The 24,667-nt window shown below is 37.4% G+C and overlaps 1 protein-coding gene across 1 annotated transcript in view; it reads left to right on the forward strand.

Moving 5' to 3' along the window:
• OPN4 (opsin 4) overlaps window positions 1-24,667 on the forward strand; it is a 531,222-nt gene that overhangs the window by 86,206 nt on the left and 420,349 nt on the right. Inside the window, exon 2 of the mRNA XM_044056590.1 lies at window positions 6,765-6,907. Coding sequence (XP_043912525.1) covers window positions 6,765-6,907 — 143 coding nt within the window. The remainder of the gene's footprint in view (window positions 1-6,764; window positions 6,908-24,667) is intronic.

Consider the following 24,667-nt stretch of genomic DNA (forward strand, 5'->3'; position numbering starts at 1 on the left):
GACCCACTTCATTGTGACAGTTATCATACCATTTCAAGTTCAAAAACTGACTACAAGCTATGTATGTCAAGGATGAAAAACTGGAGCTGTAGAAATCTGTAGTTGTCCTTAATATTTTATATGTCTTGCTAACATCTCTGGTACATACACCTGATGGAGTATTTGTTACTGGAAGCACAGTCTATAGAAAAATTCTGTGCTTCTCTGAGACGTATGGTTAAACTGAGGGAGGCAATCAAAAGTCAGTGGGGAAGGAAGATTCCAGTCCACGGTTGTGCTTCCCTGCTTCTTGGGTCTATATCACATATTTGAAGTTTAAACACAAAATCAAAGGGAGACCATGAAGTACCAATAACTAAGAAAAAGAAAACGGTCTAGGCACACTGGAATCGGCTCGTAATTGATTTATTGTAAAAACTCCACACACAAGCGCTTTCACCTTGACCCAATGCAGGGCTTTTACAAGTGAATAAAACAAGTCCAAAACATCCTTTTAAATATCCTTGTTCCCCCAAAAAGGTGCCAAGTTATTTTAAAGGCATAGACCCTCCCCTTAACTAAAACATCAGCAAAAACAACTCAATACATTTTCCTTTTAACGTACAACTTGTATAAATTGCATAAACAGAAATATTGCACATTCTCTTCTCTATTTGAAATAAGAAACATTTCTGTAAAGAAATAAAAAAATCTTGGTAAGATATTAATAAAACATTAGCGATCAAAAAATGATCAAAAATTGACTATCAACAAACCTATTCTTTTAAATATATTAACATGTTGTTATAGTTTACTTGCTTTTTTAACCAAGTAAAGTTTTATTGAAATGTGGTCATTTAGACCCAGGGGGTTAGTTTCATTCATGACCAATTTGGGTCATTCACTCATTATCAGTAGACCTATGTGTGTGTATGTATATATATATATATATATATATATATATATATATATATATATATATATATATATATATATATATATATATATATATATATATGTGTGTGTGTGTGTATATATATATATATATATATATATATATATATATATATATATGTACATGAAGATATATATATATATATATATATATATATATATATATATATATATATATATATATATATATATATGCATACATTATATTTATATATATATATATATATATATATATATATATATAGATTTACTATCTAAATCCCAAATGCAGATTCTCTGCAGACAGGATATCAGACAGCAGATGGTTGATTGCTGTGATGCTGACCATTGATAGTTCATAGTAGCGAATGCCACTGTGCATTCACTGACATGAACTCGATCTATGGGCTAGAGATCACGGTACAGTGCGGACTGGGACATTCATTCCTTTCCTAACTGAAGTGTACTCTCTGAGTTGGAATATATAGTTAGCAGAGGGATTACCTCTGTGCAAAGACATGATGTGAAGTGCAGGAGTTCCACTTACCGGAGCTCCTATGCGGACATCACATTTTATATTTGGTGAAGTTGTTCAGCAGACTCAACATTTTACTTAAGTGCAATTTGTGATTGAGCCATTCTGTTCAAGGCTCAGAATGAATTTTGTATCAACTTTTGAGATTTTGATAGTGAACCACACACACACACACACATATAAATATATATATATATATATATATATATATATATATATATATATATATATATATATATATATATATATATATATATATATATATATATATAAATACAGGTTTACTATCATATCCACAAAGTGCCTTCAGTTGTAAATGGTAACACTGAAGGGCAGTTTTCAAAGTGGCTACTCATCGAATGGAAACTCAGTGAACCACATCATAGAACATCAAACAGCACATTTAATCCAATGGCCACATTTCCGTAACAGCGAATGTCGAACCGTCTATATATATATATATATATATATATATATATATATATACACACACACACACACACACACAGATACATATATATATATATATATATATATATATATATATATATATATATATATATGGGTCTACTTTGAAACATCTAAAACCCATAACATCGAATTTCATAACCTCTAACAGTGCAAATCACATGAACATCCCCTCCACTTATAACAACATATAATGACACCAAACACACTTTTTTGCTACGTTTCTGCAGAGGGGTTTTATACAGTGGGGTAGTGCGATCTTGGAGTTGGTGTATTTAATTTACGGTGGAGGGTGGGGGGGCAGAGCAGAAACATAGTAAAACATGTATTTGGTAGTTTGGTGTTGTTATATATGGAGGGGATGTTATTTTCTTGTGATTTGTAGTGTTAGATGTTATGAAATTCGATGTTTTGGGTTTTAGATGTTCTGGTCTCAATGTTATGAAATTAAATGTTATGGGTTTTAGATGTTTTAAAGTAGACCCATATATATATCTCCATAAAATCTGAGATTGCACTCTCTTGGAGAAAAGGGACAGTATCAGTTACCTCATATTTAGCATTTAATTCCCCAGTTTTGCACTTTCAAGTCCTGTTATTTGAGGATTAGAACTGTGGCCCTCAGAAATTCAGGAGACACCAAGTCCCATTTTGGGTCAGGTCTGTCTTTCTCTTTTACCTCTGGTCCGTAGTTGTACAATAGTGCTAGTTTGCATAGTATATTACTTCTTCCACACAAGGTCTGGGTTTCCGCTCAGCTGCTTGCAAGAGATCTACCATCTATATAGTTGGTATATGCAAGAAGAAAGTTACAGGTCGGTCTCTAGTTGCTATTATCACCTGTCGCAATCAACCCAAAGAAAGGAGAAATTTTTAGAGTGGCTCCTGGACAGCCCTTTTCAGATCTTATTTGTTGTTTAATTTTTTTCCCTTGCCCCAGGTCTATTGACATTTGAGCTCCCACTGCATCCAGGGACATTAATTTCCTGTCACCTGAGGTATGGCCTTCATAATGGAAGCCAAGTGAGTTTTTTCTATTTTCTGGGCCTGACTTCACCACTGGTAGTTGATATGCATACCCACAGATATGTTGGTCTGCTAGGCCTTCTTCTTTGTGCCTCTGCTTTCTTGCACAAGAGTGGGTGTTACCATAGAGATGGAGCTTAGCAGAGTCAAATGCATGTCACAGACCTATATGTTCCGTGCTGTGCACCTCTGTCTCCAGTAGGTACTGGCACTGTAGTCAGCATCTCTGTCCTAAGGAAGAGTGACCAGCATCACCTACTCACTCTTATAGGTTCATAGGTAGGTACTAGGCTATTAGCCCTAGGGCCTATACAAGCCTAGCCAAAAAGGTACCCTGGCTTTCGCCACCCAAGTAAATTATTTTCCTGTGCCCTTGTCGAGCAGAGCCACAGGAATGATCCCTGGGGTGAATTTCCTATTTCCCATCCAATCATCAAGATTTTTCTTGAACAGTGCTAATGAAGAGCTCTGTTTGACATAGATAGGTAGTCTGTTCCAGAGTATGTGAAGTCTCTGGGACAGGAATCTATCCCTCCAGCATGTTCTGTTTATTGTGGTGACAAGGTTTAGGTCCCTAGAGCATGTAGCTCAGAGGGATTGGGATTTCTTTAAGTGGAGCATGTCCAACAGCTCTGGGTTTGACATAGCTTTGTATGTTAGGCAGAGATCACCTCTAAGTAGGCGATATGCGACAGAGTAAAGCTGGAGTTTTTTGAGACAGTCTGTGTAGAGCATCTGTTTGAGGCCCATAATCCTCTTTGTGAGGTATTTCTGTGGCCTTTCCCATTGTTGTAGATGTCTTGTGATGTACATACCAAAAGGGGCATTGTACTCTATAATGGGTCTAATGAGTGATGAGTAGAGGGGAACAATGACCTCTTTTTTTCTGGATGAGAAACCTTTTGTGATGAGGTGAGCCACATAGAAGGATTTCCTGACCACTGTGGCGATGTGATTATCAAAGGAGAGATTACTGTCCACCTGTGTCCCAAGGTCTCTTATCACACTTTTGGCATTAAGTAGACTACCACTTATGTGGTAGTTCATGGGTACAGAGTTTTTACCAAAGGGGATGACAATACACTTTTTGGCATTGAGCTTCAGGCCATGGCTTTGACACCAGGCATCTGTCTCAGTGAGGCCCTTTTGTAGTATGTCCACATCGATAGGAGTTTTGATTATGGCTCCTAGTTTGCAGTCATCTGCAAACTTTGTTAGCCAAAGACCTTCTGTGTTAGCCTGTACTTCAGAGAAGTAGATACCAAACAGGGGAGGACCCAAGACTGAACCCTGTGGTACTCCACTTGCCACTGGTCTGAAGTCGGATTTGGAGTCTGCTACTTTCACAGTGAGGGTTCTGTCCATGAGCTAGTTGGCAACCCATCTTGTGACATAGGGATTTATACCTAGTTTAGTGAGCTTATCTTTAATTTCAGAGTAGGGGATGGTGTCGAAAGCCTTGGCGAGATCTAGCTAAGCTGTGTGAACCACCTTATCCTCATCTATGGCTTTAGTGACTGCTTCAAAGAAGTCAATCAGGTTTAGGAGACATGATCTGCCTTTTACAAACCCAAACTGGATAGGGCCCAGGGTTTGGAGATTACCAATGTCTTTGTTTATGAGTTCCATGATGATACGTTCCATAGCCTTGCAGACCAGGCTCGTCAGGCTAATGGGGTGGTAGTTCCTGGGGTCTGTTGTGGCTCCCCCTTTGTGGAGTGGGATAATAGTCATGGTGTGCCATTCAGTGGGCACAAAGCCTGAGGTGAGGCTATGACTGAATATGGTACTTAGGTAGGGTGCCAGTTCATTCTGTAGTTCATGTAGAACGCAGCCTGGGATATTGTCAGGTCCCATGGATGCTGTGTTCTTGGCTTTGGAGAGTGCATTTTTTACCTGTGCAGCCATGATTAAAGGAACTTTGCATTCTTCCGGTATAGAGATGGGCCCTCTAGGGGGTGAGAGGGGGGTAAAGTTAGCACTGAACCTATCTGCCAGGATGTTGGCAATATCAGTTGGTTCTGTATATTTAGTGCCATTGTGCTGTAACTCAGAGCAGATCTGTGTTGCCATTGAGATTCTTGACATAGCTATAGAATGCTTTGTGGTTGTCTTTAGAGTCAGTGACAATTTTGTTTTCATAACTAGCTTTGGAGGATTTTATGAGGGATCTCAGCTTCTTACTGAGGTTGACCAGGGTGTTCCTCCAGTCATGGGATTTTACTCTTTTTCAACAGTTTCTTTCTTCTGTTGTAGAGTTTGATTATGTTAGAGGACCACCAGATTGGCTTCCTTTTTTTGGAGGATAGCATCTTTGTTCCATTAGGGATAGCATGATCCATGCACTCGTGTAAGTGCTTATAAAGTGCATTTGTGTAGGATTCAGCAGGCGTACCACTATCGTCCATCTGCATGGGTGTCATGAAGTTTGCCACTTCTGTCTTAAAAAGTGTGAAGTTGGCTTTGGAGAAGTTTTTTATGGTGGTTTCCCTAATTGGGGGTGGGGGCAGGATGTGTATGTCTAGGGTGATTAGCTTGTGGTCGGATCTGACTAACGAGGAAATGACCTCTGGTGTGGAACACTGGTTGCTTCAGCTTCTTCTACTTCATAGTGTTTGATCCCAGGTCATCTGAATCAAATCCAGGGCTTTATCCCTGTATGCCATGGAGCTTAATAGCGGGTGTCCACAGATGTGTCCCTGAAAGACAGGTCAGGAGCTTTGTGGCTGAAATCCATCCACTGTGCCATGTAGTCTAACTTCACTGTCTATTTCTTATGTCTAACACTATTGCAGAAATGTATAAGGTTTTGAAATCTGGATTTTATAACCTCTTTAACTGATCTGTATTCAATAATGTTTTTCTTCTCTTTTCTGTCTGAAGTATAGAGTTATGTTAGCCTGGTATAGTTACTGTTGTTATGCATAAATTCTGAAAACTCTTATTAGAATATGAACAGAACATTGGTGATTTATTTTGGTTGTGTCGTATGATCTTGCTTTGCTCAGTATATTAAACAATAACAGTTTGCATAGGACGTTCTTACCCACACACCCAGAGGAGGTTTTGCCCTGTACACGCCTTCAACTGCACTCATATTTACAACTTATAACTCATTAGAAAGTGATTTTATCATATATACATTCTGTACACGTTCACAATTCAGGTGCAATGGAAAGAAGTGAAGCCTTTTGCTGTATCTAAATTAAGGCTGTGGGGCATATTTGTACCTAGTGTTCTGTGGGACTCTAAATAACATCATTCAAGTAATATGTTATAGTGAATTAAAATAAAACACTTTTTAAAAAAAAAATCTTGTGTGTGAGGCATTCAGCTGCACATGTACCTCTTATAAATGCAAAATATGCCATGATAATCTGTCATTTATGAAAAGTGCTGACTCCAGTCCAAGTAATACCATGAAAAGCTCTAAGTATAACATTGTTATATAAGAGATTTACACTTAAGAGCATTATTTTTGATACTCATTCTAAACTGACAGTCCAGAATTCATCCATTAGATTATATGCAAATTGTATAATACTGATGTATTACCAGTGTGTCTAAAGAAAATGCACACTGTATACTTAAGTAAATCAGATTGTACTCCTGCTGTTTTAAATACAAACCACTGTGACAGAAATAGATGAATATATTGTTAAGCATAGCAAGTGGGTCAGCAAGGTACATAATCTCTTTTGTGGCCTCCTTTGAAAAAATCTAACTTTGAATATTTTGCTGCAAATATCTTGATACAATTAAACATATTCACAGTTTTAAATGATTAGCTAGCCTCTGTCTTTTTGTACCTCTCATTTAATAGGAAGCAACTGCAAGACCTGCCCATAAAGTATTCCCCACAGTGGATGTTCCAGATCATGCACACTACACAATTGGAGCTGTTATTCTGGCTGTGGGAATCACAGGCACTTTAGGAAATCTCTTAGTCATCTACGTATTCTGCAGGTAGGAATCTGCTGGGTTTTGTTGATTCTTATGCATCTACTTTGTCTTTGTGCTTTATTTTCTTCTGGCAGAGGGATTGCTTCTCACTTGGAACTGTGCAAAGGGTAAACTACTAGAAACCAGCACTGCCTGCTTGGAAGATTTATTCTCTTAAAATGTAGGGAGAGGGTAGTGTTGTGCAGTGGATAGCATTGTTGTCTCACAGCAAGAGGTTCCCTGGTTTGACTCTCAGCTGGGCTGCCTTCTGTGTGGAGTCTGCATGCCCTCTGTGTGTCCAAGTGGGTTTTCTCTGGGTGCTCCAGTTTTCTCCCACATTCCAAGTACATACATTAGGTGGACTGGACACTCTAAATTGGCCATAGGTGTCAGTGTGCGTGTGGGTATGTGGTATGGAAGAACAGCCAGGGCAGGGCTAGTCCCCTGGTAGTGTAAACCTTGGTTCTAGATGATTGTCACTGCTGAAGTGACACCCAAACCCCATGTTTTAAAATGGGAAAAGGGTTTGTGGATGGATGGATGAATAGATGGATGGATGGATGGATGGATGGATGGATGGATGGATAAGGAGTTGTGAACCATACTTCTATTGTAAAGTTAATAAAAATGCCCAGATTCACAATGGCATGGTAACTGTGAACAGCTGACATTATTCTGTACAGTGAATTATTTAATTTTTTTGTTATTCTTTTAACTAGCAGTGTTGGCTGTTTATTTATTTATGCTTGCTACTTTGAATTACCAGGAACACAGGCCATGTGTATATGTCATTGCACATACATGGCAGTGTACAGATGTGATCTTGCCTCAAAGATTAGCATGCTCCTGATATTAAATGCTTTTTTGCTTTTTATTTTTTGATGGTTCTGTTACTGTCAGCAGTAGGTACTGTACTTTCATAGTAGGTACTGTACATGGAAATTGCAGTTGGAAATGCATTATACACTTATACTCTCCTTTTCAAGGCAGATAAAATAAAGATCTTCTAGTGACTGAAATCAGAATTATTTGTGCAGATTAAAGATGCAATGCAGCAGTGATGTAGTACATGACATTCTTTGGCAAAATTTACACAAAATACAGGCAATGTTAGCCTAAATGCCTGGTTTCAAAATGATTATTACAAATGCAGAACATAGCTGATTACTGAAATAATCTGAGCAGCATATTTTTGGTATTATTACACAAGACTAATATAAACATTTCACAAGCCTAATATTCCCCCAGCAGTGTTTAGTTCCCTGTCTCATGGTGTTGTAATCATGCTTGTTCCTGCATGTTGCTGTCAACTGCAGTTAATATAGAAAGCACCACTCCTAGCCAGCACACGCATTTAAAGAAAATCGATCACATAAACCCTCCCAAAAGCCATTTTGTACTGCAGTGTTACTAATATATTACATTTCTGAGCATATGGATTTCATTCAGATTATAGAAGCTTTGCAATAACTGGACATTTCCACATAAAATATTTGGCCTAGAATGTTAACAGATTGTGTTTATTTTGCTGAGTGAGAACAATTATGTGAACTGACAATATTAACTTTGCTAATGGAGAACAGTTTCTAGAGGCATAGGATTATTTTGTGTGACTTGTTTTTTTTGTGCATGACAATACTTTTGGCAAGACTATTTCCATATTTTAATTGTTTAAAAAAACTATTTAATACATGTAAGTACAGAAAGTATAAAGGCATGAAGAAACACAGTTATTAGTGAAAACAGAAAGGTGTCCAATGAATGCTATTCTCTGCACTGTTCTAGAGTAAGGATGCTAGGAGATTAAAAAGAAAATGTTCAGTGGAAAACACTATGATATCTCCAAAGCTGTATGTCCTAGAAATTAGAAATACTGCAATGATATACAAAAATGGCAGTTCTTTATTCCATCCAACTGATAGATTGCATTCCCTCAAAAATCTCTATCTTTTACATGGGTTAAACTCTGTCAATATTGGTTCTAAGTTGTATATACATTGTATCAGAACTGTTAAAATGTGAGGAAGGCAAAAAAAAAACAAAAAAAACAAAACACTGCTTAAAGGAGACTGATTGTGTTGTACTACATGTTGAAATATTTAGCATTACAAATCTGCAACATTCACACTTTGCTAGAAGAATTGAAAGCATTCTGGTCTTCAAAATATGGAGACAGTCATCTAGCTCCAGTAGACATCTTCATTTCAGGTGTAGCAGCAAGACCCAGGATACCTGGCTCACCTTCTGATACTACCCGAGACTTGTTTGTAATGTTCTCTTCATGGGGTAGCAAAACACCATCTTGGACATCCTATATTTGCTCTGCAGAAATGTCTAGTATCACATATAGTTTCATAAGTAAGTAGTAGGCAATCAGTCTACAGACCATTTCAAGCCTAGCCAAAAAATCCTATCCAGAAATGTCCTCTAGATTCAAGAAGAGAAAGAGGCCAAGACAAGATAGACCGGGGGGGGGGGGGGGTGAAGCTGTCCACCCAACTATTTAGGTTTACCTTGAAAGTGGCAAGGGTGATACACTGCTTGACATGTAGCAGAAGGTTGTTCCAGAGGTGAGGGACACATTGGGATATGAATCTATCACACCAACTTGTCTTATTTATGTGCTGATGAAGGTTTATTTCCTTCTACTGAGTATTTGAGGTACCATTAGCTCTGGGAAGCAAAAGGAGGTCAAATAGGGTTGGATTTTTCATGGCTTGAAATTCTAGACACAGATCTTCAAGGACCAGTCTGTAAGAGACTTAAGTACAGAAAAAGAGCTGCCAGGCTCTCTTGATAACTAAGAATTTTGAGACCACGGATTTTTGTTTATGTATCTCTGAGGTCTCTCAAGTTGTGTGATATATTTAAATAAATACATGTCAAAAGGTGCATTACATTCAATAATGGGTCTGATGAGATATGAGTAAAGGTAAGTTAAGACATTGCATATAGTAGAGATGACTTGTGAAATTAGATGAGTAAGTTAAAAGGATTTCTGAACTACTGGGGAGACCTGATGGTCAAATGATAAGGAATTATCAACAAGAGTGCCTAGATCCCACAGAACAGTGTCTGATTTGAGAGGTATATCTCCTATATGGTAAATGAAAATGTTTTGTTTACCAAAATGAATTGCACTAGATTGTTTTACATTTAATTTGAGACCATTATCAGATGAAGATCAAATAATAAGACTAAGTTTACAGTTCTTTGCAAACTTAGTTAACTACTAGCTAGGAGTGCTGGCCTGAAGGCTTGTGAAATATATATCAAATACGAGAGAGCTCAAAAATGAGCCCTGTGGCATACAACTGGTAACTTTTTTTTTTTTTTACTTCCAGAAGTGGCACATCTGACTGCAATCACATAGGTTCTGTCAGACAACCAGTTGCTATCCACCATACAACGTAAAGATTTATATTCAGATTTAGAAGTTTGTCAATAATGCCTGCATGTGAAATAGTGTCAAAGATCTTGACCAGGTCTAGATATGTTGCATGCACTCCATAACCATTATCCACAGATTCAGCGCTTTTTCAAGGAAATTTATGAGATTAAAGAGACAAAACCTTCCTTTGACAAAGTCAAATTGACAATGGTCCAGCGATAAGAGATTTTCAATGTCCTGAGTAATGAAAGCCTAAAATAATGCACTACAAAGATTTAAATATAACGCTAGTGAGACCAATGGATCTGTAGTTAATAAGATCTGTGGCTGGGCCACCTTTGTGTAATGGCAATATAATAGCTGTTTTCCAGACTTCAAGAATGTATCCAGTGGAGAGGCTTAGATTAAAGAGGTTAAGTAGGGGTTCAGAAAGGTCATATTCGGCACTGATAATTAGGCAACCTGGCCTATTATTAGGGCCCATGGATGAAGTATTCTTAGTTTTTGAGAAGGCTGACAGAACTTGTTCTATAGTAATTAAAGGGGGTGTCTGAGAATGTGGAAGCTGTGGAATAGCTAGAACTGTGGTCAGAGTAAAATTTGCACTAAATTGTTTAGCTAGGATATTAGCTATATCCTTTGGTCAGAGTGTTTAATATAATTGTGCAGAAGTGCAGCTGGCTCAGCCAGCATCCTGTGATGGTCCCACAAACCAGCACCCCACCTCGAAACTATTGAAGTGAAGAGAAAAAATATATATGTATTTTTTTCCAAAACCCGCTGGAGGATAGTAGCTAATCTGCACTCCCACTAGCTACCCCAGCTCTTCAAAAAGTGAATACAAAAAAAAAAAAAAAAAAAGGATTCCACTGGTACACCAACCATGTGGCCAGATGCATGGCATCCCCACTCCTGCCACAGCCATTCAGGTGCCATTTTTGTACCCTACCCCTGCCTCTCCTTCCTCACAGTTTAGTAAAAAAAAAAAAAAATCTTTCTTCTCTTAAACTTTAGCAGACTGCTTGCTAAAATGTATCACACAGTTGCTGCATTATATACCCTACCTGCATGAAGCTCTACAGTGCTCAGGTTTTACTTAAAAAAATGTTCTTTGAAACTGTAGCAAACAGTTGCTACCGTTTGTACCTTGCTTACTTGGAATGCTTCAGTGCTTAGGTTTTAGTAAAAAAGAACAATAAAACTTAGTTATTTTAAACTGTACCAAATTACTTGTTACAAATGTAACAATCACTTGATACAAATTATACCCTGCCTGCACACAGCACTACAGTGCTCAGAGTTTAGTTAAAAAAAAAAAAAATTCTTTCACTTTTAAATTTTACCAAACTGTGTGCTACAATGTTTCAAGCAGTTGCTGCAGATTAGACCACACATGGAATGCCACACTGCTCAGGTCTGACTGCAAATGCAATACTGGCTTTTAAAAGCTGGTATTACACTAAAGAGAGATCTGGCTGATGGATGACCACTGGATCATGCCCTCTAATACTGCCAGGTACCCCTCTTGCTTTGCCCTAGCTATGCTATTGTTATTGTTGACTAGTTCTGAATATTGGTGGGTGTTAGTTTTTAACTTCCTGACATAGTTAAATAAAGATTTGCAATTATTTTTGGTTTTAGTGGCTATTTTAAGTTCCGCTGTGGTGACCCCTAACCGGGAAAAGCCGAAAAACAACAAGTGGCTATTTTAAGTTCAAACTCAGTGTTTGACTTCCCTGTGGTTCTCTTAAGCTCTTTGTTAGTTTTCTTAAGAGTGCTCTTAATGCAAAAATCCGATCCTCTGATTTCATGTATTCACCTTTGTTAGTGTCACATCAGTCTTCTTCAGTAGTAATAAGTCTCTCTCATTTCCATAATTTGATCAGTATGTCTTCTCCCAGTTTTTTACTTAACCTGATCATTATTTTAGGATACCGGGCCAGCCACTTCCATTATCCTCACCCATTGCTTTATATTTTTTCTTTTTTAACATTTTTCCTCTCCATAGGTTCATAGATTCATAGAATACTACTAGGCTAACTGACCTTTTGGGCTATTTGAAGCCTAGCCAGTCACCCCATGTGAGAATCAAGCCCTGCATCTTGTGTCTTTAAGGTAAACACCTTAACCATTATGCTATCCTCCCACCCTACCAACCAGCAGTCTCCTCACAAGTCTTGAGCCCCTTCATTTTCAAATGAAGGGGGCTTATCTGCTACCAGAAGAAGCCTTTATCCAGGCAGCCATGGAGGAATTTGTCCTCTTTCCTTCAACACTTCTTTCACCTACCAAAGGGGGCCTAGTGTCTTTGCTTCCATTGTATTTACTTTTTATTTATTTAACATTTGTTTACTGGGAAATTCCAACTGGGGCAAACCCCATTTTCAGCAGAGGCCTAGAGAGAAATGCTCCAGATGCATGTCTTTGAAATGTGGGAGGAAACTGGAGCACCCAGAGGAAACCCACGCGAACACAAGGAGGACATGCAGACTCCGCACAGAAGGCACCCCAACCAAGAATCGAACTGAAGAACCTCCTGCTGTGAGGCGATAATGCTAACCACTGCACCACCCAATGGTTTGTAGGTCCAGCTTTAACTCCCTGGACTAGGGCCATCCATGTTTCAGGATGGACTCTAACTGTCCTCAGGCCAGAGTGTTGTACATAGTACACCCTCCATGATGATCCACTTAATTTCTGGCAAAGATTATGAGTTTATTTCTAGCAAAGCCTGTCTGCTACCCTGGTGACTGATGTAGGTATTTGTGTCATCAGAAGGGTGATCAATTCCCTCCACTGTGTATGTATGTACCCACTCAACTGCATACAATTAGTGAAGTGAAACTGGCTTGTTAGCACCAAATCAGTCTCCGTGCTTCATGGCTGTTTCTTCAGCAACTGTAAGATATTGTTAGCATGGTGTCAAACAGCTAAATGGTCAAAATTAGACTCAAAAACTAAAGAAACTGCCAAAGACACATACTGATAAACCAGAATTGAGTTCAGAACTGCCGTCCTTGAGAAATGCTTTATTAACTAAATGGACAACCTGTATCATCTATCCAGGATGGGTGAGCAGGAATCAACCACTAAGTCCCACCTTTCCAAGTCTAGCTCAGCAATGTCCAAGCTACTGTTTGAACAAAGACCATCTAACTAATGGGCAGAGATTTATCCCTCAATGCCATCCATTTTCCCATGGAGTGACATTTATTGCATTTATCAAGCCACTTATCTGACAATCACATTGTTTGTCTGGTTACTATGGTATTTCTTTTGCATAACTTCTTATGCGTGATTTTCTCTTGTGAAATCAGGATATGTAAGTTGAAGGTTCACTTAAGTTTCAGTCCATTACTTTTTTGATGGGTAGAAAAAGCAGTAGTTAACTGTGACTTCAGTGACTAAATAAATCCCTAACTACACTGTATTCAAAGGAGTCATTAGTCACCAATCTCTGGATCAGCATTTGCAGACAGTCTTGCCAGCTGCCCTCGCTATAATTTTTTTTTATATCTCTCATACCACCAACCAAGGCTTGATGAGGGGATGAGAGCTGAGGGACAATCCATTGTCATATTTCTTGGGGTGGAACTTCATGCTATGCTGTACCCTAACTCACAATGTTAACTAGCTGGTTAAGTACAAAGCATAAAAAAACAGTTGCAGGGTTGCATCTGCATAGTATTGTACATGCACAACCCAGAGGGAGTGCCTAAGCCTTCCTTGACAGGGACAGCATCTCCATTAACCCCAGAACTTAAAGTTAAGCCATCAAACCATCTGTAGATGCCTTTCCTATGGCTGAACTATAGCCAGCTCCGTCCTTCTGGGATAAGAGGGTCAGTGTTGTCAACCCGCTGTCATCCTGTCTGGGTGATTCCTCCAGCCTCTGAATCTGCTACTCAAACACAGGTCACTGGGGATACAGTCATGAAATCTTATTTCTGTGTGACACAGCCTATATACATCATTTATTTATTTATTTGCATTTTTTAGGTCTGTCCTTCTTTTTCTACTAATCTATTCAGAAAGGATGATAGGAAGCAGTTTTATATGAATAAATTTACTCTTCCTTACAAAGTCTGTAGATTTCCTGCATGCAAATGGTGCTACATTGTTTGCTAGTCTGTTCTGGTATTCCTTGAATACTGAAACTTGTCCTTATGTTTTCAGTAACTGAGACACAAAAGTCAACATTCTTGTAGACTGTACATCCAACCAGTAATATTTACCCATAATGATAAGAAGCAATTTGCAGACAAAAGAATATCGTAATCAATATAATTTTTTTTCCTGTGATTTCTCTGGATACAGTGTTGCAACAATAAGATGTTTAATCTGCACCTGAAAGTTAATATGCTTGACTATAACCTTTTCGATGCCAGAATCCATGTTTTCCACCACAAGGAACTTTTTCAGCTAACCTGAAATGCAAATAAAAGAATGATGCCTGTGTAAACATGACAGGATCATCCTTCTAGATTTTGTTGAGATTATAGTTCTGGCTCCTCATAGAATAAAGCCACCTCATTAAAGTGAGGTCATGTGTTTTGGATTTGAAAGGTGTGAAGTCAGAATAATTGCAATCTGGAAACATTCGCATAACATAATCTTAGATATTGGATCTCATCATAGCTCTTTCCTTGTCCACGATTTTACACTCAAAACTGTCATTTATATAATATGCAAATTATCTAAAAGCATCACTTTTTCCTCTGAGGAAGCAACATTAATGCTCTAAGAAAGTTTCATATGTTTCAAGCATCTACTTTATCATAATCTTTGATTACCATGTAGATTATTTTATAATGATATGTTCTCAACAATTATGATCACCTGAGAATTCTTGGAGACAAAATTTATAAAAGAGCTTTCATCTCATTAAACAAAGTAATAAGTGTCTTGTAATATTTTGAAGGCTCATCCTTTGCCAATAAATACAGTCACGAAACTTCCTTGCTCCAAAAATCACAAGACTACCTCTGTTGTCTAGCTATTAATTTGTCTTGCTACAGATTTCAAGAGTTCTAAACACAACCAATACTGATAGCTAATCTGGCTACCATTTTATGTGAAAATATCACACTGGCATGACACAGAGATGTCAATATGAAAATGAATACTTATGGTCACAAAATACATCAATAGACCAAACAATTAACCAGAAACTTCAAAAGCTCTGTCTTGAACTTAAACTCCAGTGCCGATTTCCATCTTTACATTGTAACAACATCTTACGTAATAAGCTAACATGGCTGACGGTGTAGGAAAATCTTGTCATTCTAATTTAAGAATCACTCAAAAAAAAATTTAGTTTTGTTACATTTTTTTTTGGTTTTCGTGTTTCTGAATTACCTGCACTTCCTCTTGGACTGGATCTAAACCCATGCCATCTATATTTTGACCTAGGAAATGTCACTTAGTTTACTAATACATATACATTTAGTGGTTATTAAGTACAGGCCAGCATTTCCAGACTTCGTAGAACAACCAAAAACACCACCACGGACTGCAACGTTCTTTAATGACAAGATACACATATAAAATGGGTAGAGCCCAAACGAATGAAATGAGATAAAATCCCCTGGTACTTCGTCAACGATAAGCACTTTCGGAATTAACCTTCTTCAGATCGTAGTGAATAAAACAGGGAAACTATTAATAAAATCACTTGTGACCAGTCAAGAGGTAGCATTGGGCCAACGCCCTCTTCACAGATCACATTAAAATTTAGCCAATAAAAATGTGTATGTATGCATACACCTTCTGTTCTAGCCAATAATAGGTCTCCTATTCTTCAGTATAGGGCGTAGTGGAACTACCGCATTTAAACCTGGAGGCTTGTCTACTCTCAGGTTTACAGTCCATTTAATTTCATTCCTTTCTGTAGCATTGGCAATATCACCTTGTCTCATTTCAACATGAGTGTTTTCCAGGACTTTAAATTAAAATGTTCAGCTTGCAACAGTATAGATACTAGCTATACATTCACCCATCCTATCAGTAAAATTAGCTATATTTTTCATGTCAAGCAGACTGCAACACTCCACATGTCGTATATCTAGCTACGTGCTCAGAATGCCCCGCATACTATGTGGGCAAAACTAATCGATGTTTTAAGAACAGGGTTCTGAGGCGTCTCCGTGATATTCGGAACTGTGATCTTAAAAATTGCCTTGCAACTCACATCAAGCAGTTTTCAACTCACCGGTTTTATTTTAAAGTCCTGGAAAACACTCATGTTGGAATGAGACAAGGTGATATTGCCATTGTGCTACTGACATGCAAGCAAGTTTCATCTCAAGCAACTACAAGGGAGCCATGTGTTTCATATGATATTGTTTAATTCTGCTTCTACATTTGCTTTTAAAACATATGATCTGACCTTGGTTTCAACTACAAAAAAAAAAACCAAAAAAAACAAACGTGGAATTAAATTGCTCTTAACATGTGACTTTTCAGCAGCAGTTCCCTTCAGTAAACTTAACTAATCTTTAAATATTTTAATAAATCTCTAAAAACAATAATTAAAAGTTTAATGCTTGGTCTCAGAAAACAGATATGTAGAATTCCTGTTCATTTAAATTAACCACCTTTAAAGGAATCATTTTGAACTATACCTGGCAGCAACATTTAGGAGTAAATTTTGCTTTGTCTTTCAATAATTATAACATGAACTCCAGAAGATTTATAAGATGTTCCTTTTATGATTTCAAAACAGTCTTTTATACTTGAAGTCCTGGCACTTTTGCATTTCTCCACAACTATGTATATCCTGCACTATTATCCACAGCGACAATGCAAAAAGTTAAATTCAAGTTTATTAATTCATTTGAACCTAAGCACATAATAAAAAAGATAAACAAGTACACAAATGACAAATGTCTGCACAATTTGCTGTTAAATAACAGATAAACTGCCCAATAAAACAAATACTGAAAGAAAACTGGAAGTGGAAGAAGTAGGTCTTCTGGGGTCTGTTGAATCTATTGAAGTCAGCCAGCAAACTGCTTGTTTCAAACAACACATTTTTATCCTTCACTTTTGGTGTACACATTATAGGAGATACAAGGAGATGTCCATTCTAGCTAGTGTGTAAATAATACACTGTCTCCACTTGTCGCTCTCTCATTTCCCTTCTCAGCTCCTGTGTATGGAATACAGTAAGAGTTTTAAGGGTTGAGCTATTTACTTCAAACTTTTTTAAAGCTATCTTTAGTTTTTTTTTCCCTTTCAGTACAGTTTGTTTGAAAACTGTGCTTTTCTTTTTACAAACTGTACCAATGTGATAAATGAATACATAATTATAATAGTGCTTCTCATTCTTAAATGTGCACTTCTGCTACTGATTGCCCTCACATTTATAACATGTACTGACCATACTTTGTTTCTTCTGCAAATCATTTTTAACTTATTCACTGTTATATCAGATGTCTGGATGTCTTTCTACCAGAAACTTTCATTTCATCCTAACACAAGTCCAACATATTTCTTTCAGCTGCTTTCCATGCTTGTGTTATTTCAAATGTTTTTAAAAATATCACTCAGACAGCAGCTTTCTGTGAATGCTATAATTTATTCTACAGCCCAGTCTATACGGTAATATTTATTGCAAAGTTTCTTCAGAAATACAGTCCTCTATGGACTTCAGCAGTTTATTTATTTAACATTCATTTATGGGAAAGTCCAAATGGGACAGAGCCCATTTTCAGCAGAGACCCAGGAAGAAACACTCCAGATGCATGTCTTTGGAATGTGGGAGAATCAACAAAGAGCCTCTTGGTCTGAGGTGACAACACATTTTCAGGGGCAAACAAGGCAAAGATAACACACAGTTCTATTCAACACATGCCCAGCATAAAGTCTAGTGTCTATGTGTATGATGCTGGTTTGACTTCTCATTTGTCCAGCCTCCAATAAAGGACAAGAAAGGAGCAGTTTTAATAGCTATGCTCACTGCTTTATGCCACTACCTGCTAAACACAATAACTTGATTTGTTTACGATCCCACTACAAATAATAGAAAATAGTGGAATTCAGCAGCTTCATTCTAGCACTACCGACACAGCGATGGTGGCCCAGACTGTGATACAGGTGACAAGGGTTTGAATAATGGATCGGGCACATGAAAAATCACTTAGAAGTAAGACTGAATGATGTTTGGCAAAATAATGCAAAAGAAAAAAATGTGCCAAAAAAATGAAAACAACAGAAATTGTTCACTTATGGAATATGTTAAAGATGTCATACAATAAGATATATTTATATGGGGGAAAAATGTCTTACAATGTGCTTGATGAAGTTGATAGTCTCCCTTGGGTTGGTCCATGTATGTTGGATTAACAGCCTGATTTCTTGAGATAAACTAAGTCATTTGAAGTGGAATTTGAGATAGCAGAATGTGAAAGTTTGGTTCATTGAGAGGTGATGTAGAAAAAAAGGGTTTGCAAGAAGATATGTACGATCACATTAACTAGGAGTTGCAACATAAGTCACAATGGCGCTATGGTGATGCTAAAACATTTATTTACATTAATGTAAAAGAAGTGATAAAGAAAATACTGGAAAAGATTCAACATCATTTACAGCATCTAGTAAGACTCTTAGCTGGTTAAATGAGGAGGCTGTAAATAAATGGTGTCATGGATACTGAGTTTCTGCATCGGCAATCATTTGCCAAGATGCCGATTAACCAGCAATTTGATGAGATGCATGAAAAAAATCAAAAAGAAAAAAAAAAAGAAAACATTGCTAAATCTCAAACCATGGCTCAGTGGCTTTTTTTTTGCTACCTCAGTTTTTAAACAGGATCTTTGAATCACTCTCCTTTTCTGTCTTTGTTCTGATACACTACATTTTATTTGAAAAAAAATCCCCAAATTAAGAAAGTCAGCAAAGTAAACATGTTTCATAAAAGTAGTTCTTTAACTCTAGTCATCAATATTTGTCATCTGCCCTTCTACCCCTGCTGTAAGATACTGCAGAAAAATGCATGTGTCCACATTAGTGATTTTACCAACACTTGCAACTCCCACTCTGAATCTCGGCATGCATTTTGTTATGCTCATGGAATTGACACAGCTGATACTGTATGTGCAGTACTTATCAGTGGCAATGTTATGTCTACTTTGCTTCCAGACATGTGAAAGGTACTTGATACCATTAACCGCCAAGTTCTTCAGAACAAGTTCTTTGACAGTGGTCTGCCCTCACATACTTAATGTGATTCAACAGCTAGTACAATATCAGATTTAAAGGTGTTTGATGGGATAATACTACCCCCACAACACCCTCTCTTTCAGAGTGTTCTACAATGCTCCATGATTGGCCCATTTTTATATTTTCATCTTTGTGAATGAGACTTCACTTCCAGGGTGCAGCAGTATACTGGTGATAAATTATTTCTTTGTATAGGCTGTACTTTTGCTGCTGAAGGTAAGTGCAGAAGCATGGATTTCCATTATTTGAAGCTCAGTGGTCCAGCTTTCAATTAACAATGATCATGCCTTAGATAAACCTCATTAGTTATGATACTGCCACTGGTCCAGCTTTGATCTATAATTAAAATTCCTTACTACTACCTCTTTGAATCATCAAACACATCAAATTATGACATATACAAAGCTTAAGCTACCTGGGAAAAAGAGCTCATGTCTGACCTTGAGTATCATGTCATTCATTTAAAATAAATATGAGATTTGATGTGCTGTAGAACATTAAGGTTTTTCTGAGCAGCCATACTAGAGCAGCTACAGTTCATGCTTTTATGTTGCCTCTTTTATTATATATTATCTATGTGATAATCTTATCACAATATGCACATATAAACTTGAGCTAGCCTGCAACAGAAATTCAGACTTTGCTGATAGTATACCTTTCTCAATCTCACCAGTACAAAGCCTACAGCAAGCTCACATGGCTGGAACTTTTCCAGTTAATGGAATATAGTCAGTTATACTCCAGGAAATGATCAGCATGGACACTCTCAATACCACTTTGCTCCAGTGGAGTATTCTTAGTACAAGTCAAACCATCTACCTGTTGACAAATAGACTCAACTTGTGGTGTCTTCATGGCAGAACAAGAGAATAAACTTAGTGTTGACATGAGAAGATTTGCCTTCATGTAGGACTTCAAATGTCAGTCAGGTGTCCCCTAGCCAGAAACTAATCTTGTAACTCTGGAATTAGCCAAAGAAGCCAAACAGTAAAAAGCTTCCTACTTTTAAAATTTATATATCTTATTTTCTGTTGAGGAGTTGCATCCCTTCTCCTTGATTTTCCCCTTTATTTCCTCTCTCACTTCCACTAATTCAGTGTCCTGCCCATCTCACTTCTTGCAAACTCACCATTTGTATTCTTGCAGCTATTGTAGCCCTTATATTTCCCAAGTCCTACTCTTCATTACGCTTCTTTGCTCACCTCCAAATGTTCTCGTGTTAACCACTTCAGTGCATCAGGGTCATTTCCTTCCTCTCTCTTATTTCTATAAAATCCGCTAGATATTGTCTGAAGCCTGTTCTGCCATTTTCTGTACATCCAAAGTCCTCTTGCCACCAGTTATGTCATATTTAGAACTGTTATCTTGCTTTCTGTATGCATTCCATGTGCCTTCTCTGCTGTAACCAGGCAGACTTTTTCTATTTCCAACATCATGTTTATCACTGACACTGACGTATTCCTTGTACATACTGGTGTCTTGAACCCATATCAGTATTCAGTGAGCAGTATACATAGTACACTACTGCTATTTTTCCTAGATCATGTGTCATACCTGTTTAATGGAGTACTATAGCAACAACTGACTCCGTGGTGTGGTATATTGAAGATTTACCCACAGTTGGTGTGGTTTAATCGTGACGGCGAACTCGAGTGAATTCACAAAGCCAGCTGTGGGTAAAACTTCAATATACCACATCTCTTTTTTTAATTAAAAACAAAATTTAAAAAAAAGGGAGTTTTTTAACATATTGGAGAGATGGAACAGAGAAAAATAAAAGGATAATCAGGTACGTTTCTTTCTGATTATTCTTTTATTTTTCTCTGGGCCATCTCTCTCGTTCAGTTGGGTCTTCAGTTTTGTGAGTTTATTTATTTTTTTTTAATGAAAGAAAAGTAAATTATTTATTGCATATATTAATGGAAGAAAGTTCAGGAGGCTGGACCTTTTTCCATTGGTATATGCTCAGACTTACAATGGGCACGCTGGTTGGGCTGACCAATCAGTGTGCTACTTTTTTAGGCTAACGACCAGTCATTGTATAATAACATATAATGTATAGCTGTCACTACATAAATAATATATAAATGAATGTCTTCAGTTGCTGCTTACTTACTGTTGACACATCACTGTTTTCTTGAGCTTCTCAGTACTCCCTGACTCCATGTGTACTTGTGTGTTTACATTCCTTTATGAATGCCTGTAGGACTTATATTTATATTGTAACATTTTTTTAGTGAAATATTAAATGTCTAGAGTTATATTATTAGATTTCCACTATCCACTGTAAGTTGCTGATGCCCAGTTAGACCTCCTGCTCAAGAAAAAATACATTATGTTCTTTCTGTTGTGGGGCTTACATCGGACACCTTTCAGAATATGACAAAAATGGTTGCCTGGATCATAATATCATAAGTTTCCTCTGCCATCTACTCACAGGATCCAAATGATTTGGAAGGCAATGTAAAAGAGATACTGATTTTTATGACAAATTAAGATTTTATGGGAACTCTTGTCCTCCCACTGTCTACCTGATTGGCTGCAGAGCCTACTTATCTAACTGTGTACCCTCACATCTACTCATGATGGTGGTCTCATGCATGTTCCAACCATTCATTACTTTAGTTACTATTTCTGTGTCTAATGCATCTGCAGAAAGGCTTTTTTTCTGTACACTCACCAACATTTCTATTAAATAATATACCATTATGTCTGCACTGAGCAATCCAGTTTGTATGCTTAGTGTTTGAACTTTTATTGTGAAATGAACGACCACAATTTCATTCTCATTTAAAACACTGACACTTGTCACAGAGGACTTCTCTCTCTCTATCTCTCTCTCTCTCTCTCTCACACACACACACACACACACACACACACACACACACACACACACACACGTATATATTATAAAATATATATATATATATATATATATATATATATATAGAGAGTTAGAAAATCTTCAGGCACAGAACCCAAACAATTTTCTAGAATTTCCCACATATCCTATATCCCGCTCTTGTGACATGACATAGCCTATTCTAACCTTTAGTGCACTAACACATTATACATTTATACATTTGTTAAAACATGATAAGGAGATGTGTCTTGCATATATTATACTTTTATACATTTGTTAAACCATGATGAGGGAGCAGGGATGCTTCTTGTACTGCCCTATGGCAGGCACATGATTACATGTTTCTTTTGAGCTCTGAGTTGTTATGCTCCTTCCACTACCTGAATTTGCTTTTTTCCTTTTTTAAAATGTCAGTAATTGAGAAGAAAGGTTTAGTTAGGACTTTGACCCCTAAAAGTGTATGTTTCACTATATCATGAATACTAAGTAGTGCATAAGCAGCATACGTACAGGTGTGTGTGTAGATATAGCCACCCTCACACACATTCACTCACACAGAGGTAAATTAGGGGAATCAGTGTACTCAGACAGAATACTGCGGTGATGGTGCTGCGGTAGCGTTGTCACTTCACATCAAGATGTCCCATTCGATTCTCAGCTAAAGCGTCTTCTGTGTGGAGACATGCGTGAATGGGCGTACCTTCGTTGAAGGTTGTACATCAGGGCTGGCAACTCGGTACTTAAAAATCTGCTGCCAGTCATTAGCGGACCGGAGTTCCACTGTGGCGACCCCTAACCAGGAAAAGCCGAAAGATACAACAAGTGTACTCAGACAGAACAGCATTCATCATAGAATGCTGTATATTATACAATGTCATAGCTTTGCTTCTCCATATCTAATCACAAAGGTCCACGCACTGCTTAACCATATTTATCCAGTGTGAAAACACTGAACAGCACATTCCTTTCACACTTCTGGTATGATTACAGCACTTAGTGAGTTCTGACAAGATGCTTGTAGTTAGATGTATGTGGTGTTGCATTTATGAGTTACATCAAAGTCTCAACATTTAAATACTAGAAAATGTACTAAATAAGATGAAAGACTAGATTCAGGCACTTTGTAGTAAATAAATTGCTTCAAATTAGAAGCTAGCAATAATTAGAATGTAAGAGCACAGCAATTAAACTGCTAGCTGCAAGACTACTAACTACAATATTATATTTGATTGATTTCTTACATTTTCCCAAAGAACAAGAATGTCACATCTTTCTGCATGAAACACCTGAGAAAACAAAAGGTGCTTCAAAGGAGGTATACCATGGCGATACATTTTACAGCACTTTACACTCATTTTGTTATGAAAGTTCGTATGTTACTTGGCATTCACTTGCATGACAATTTATTTGAAAACAACTTTATAAAGTGTTCTATTAACCCTTATTATGAGTGTCAAGTTAAGCTTGCACCTCATAGCAATGTCAGTACATCAGGTGTCAAAATAATACAGATTTCCTTTTTTATTTTAAAATCATAAATACAAATTTAAAATTAAAGAAAATACTTCCTTATTCTCAAATCAGTTTAGAGTTAAAGATGTTGTTAGTATAAGAAATCCTACCCTGAATCTGGAAGTGAGGCAGCAAGCTACTTATTAATATGTCAACTTGCTTTTCTCCCAACAGTAATGTAATGGCTTGCTGTTAGTAATATCATGTCTTGCTATTATAAGATATAAACAATGAAGTTAGTTGTTCAGATACCGCTGATGTCAATGCTTACTCATGCTGTATGTGGTTGGGTTGATTTCCTCTTTTTATGGCTGTTTTTACTGTATAAACACTCTGACAGGACAATAAATGGTTATATCAGTGAGTAATGCTGTCACTGTATACACACCCTGCAACAACAAAAAATCGTTTTTATTTTTAAGTAGCAATCAAAGCAGGGAATGAATGCTAAGCATCAAATGCTGTCTAGACACTAGGAAGATAGCAGATACTTAAATTTATGGCCAGTGTTCACAAAAGACACACACAGCTCACCAGAAGTGTAGCTGGCCCTTTTGGCACCTAGAGCCATTCCCTGATTTGGTGCCCTCCCCCTTTAAGTGGAGGTCCAGAAAAAAAATACTTTTTCTGCTTGACACTGTTGCAAACCACTGGCTACAAGTTTAACAAGTGGTTTACTACAGTTAAAGGTGAGCACTGATGAATGAAAATGCATTACTGGCATTAGTAACAGGTACTACCTTATATTTCCCATATGTATATTGTTTAATTGCGGATTTTGCTTGCACCTGATGTT

Source organism: Protopterus annectens, chromosome 14.part0, assembly GCF_019279795.1.
Source record: "Protopterus annectens isolate FY-2018-M chromosome 14.part0, PAN1.0, whole genome shotgun sequence".
Classification (NCBI taxonomy): domain Eukaryota; kingdom Metazoa; phylum Chordata; order Ceratodontiformes; family Protopteridae; genus Protopterus; species Protopterus annectens.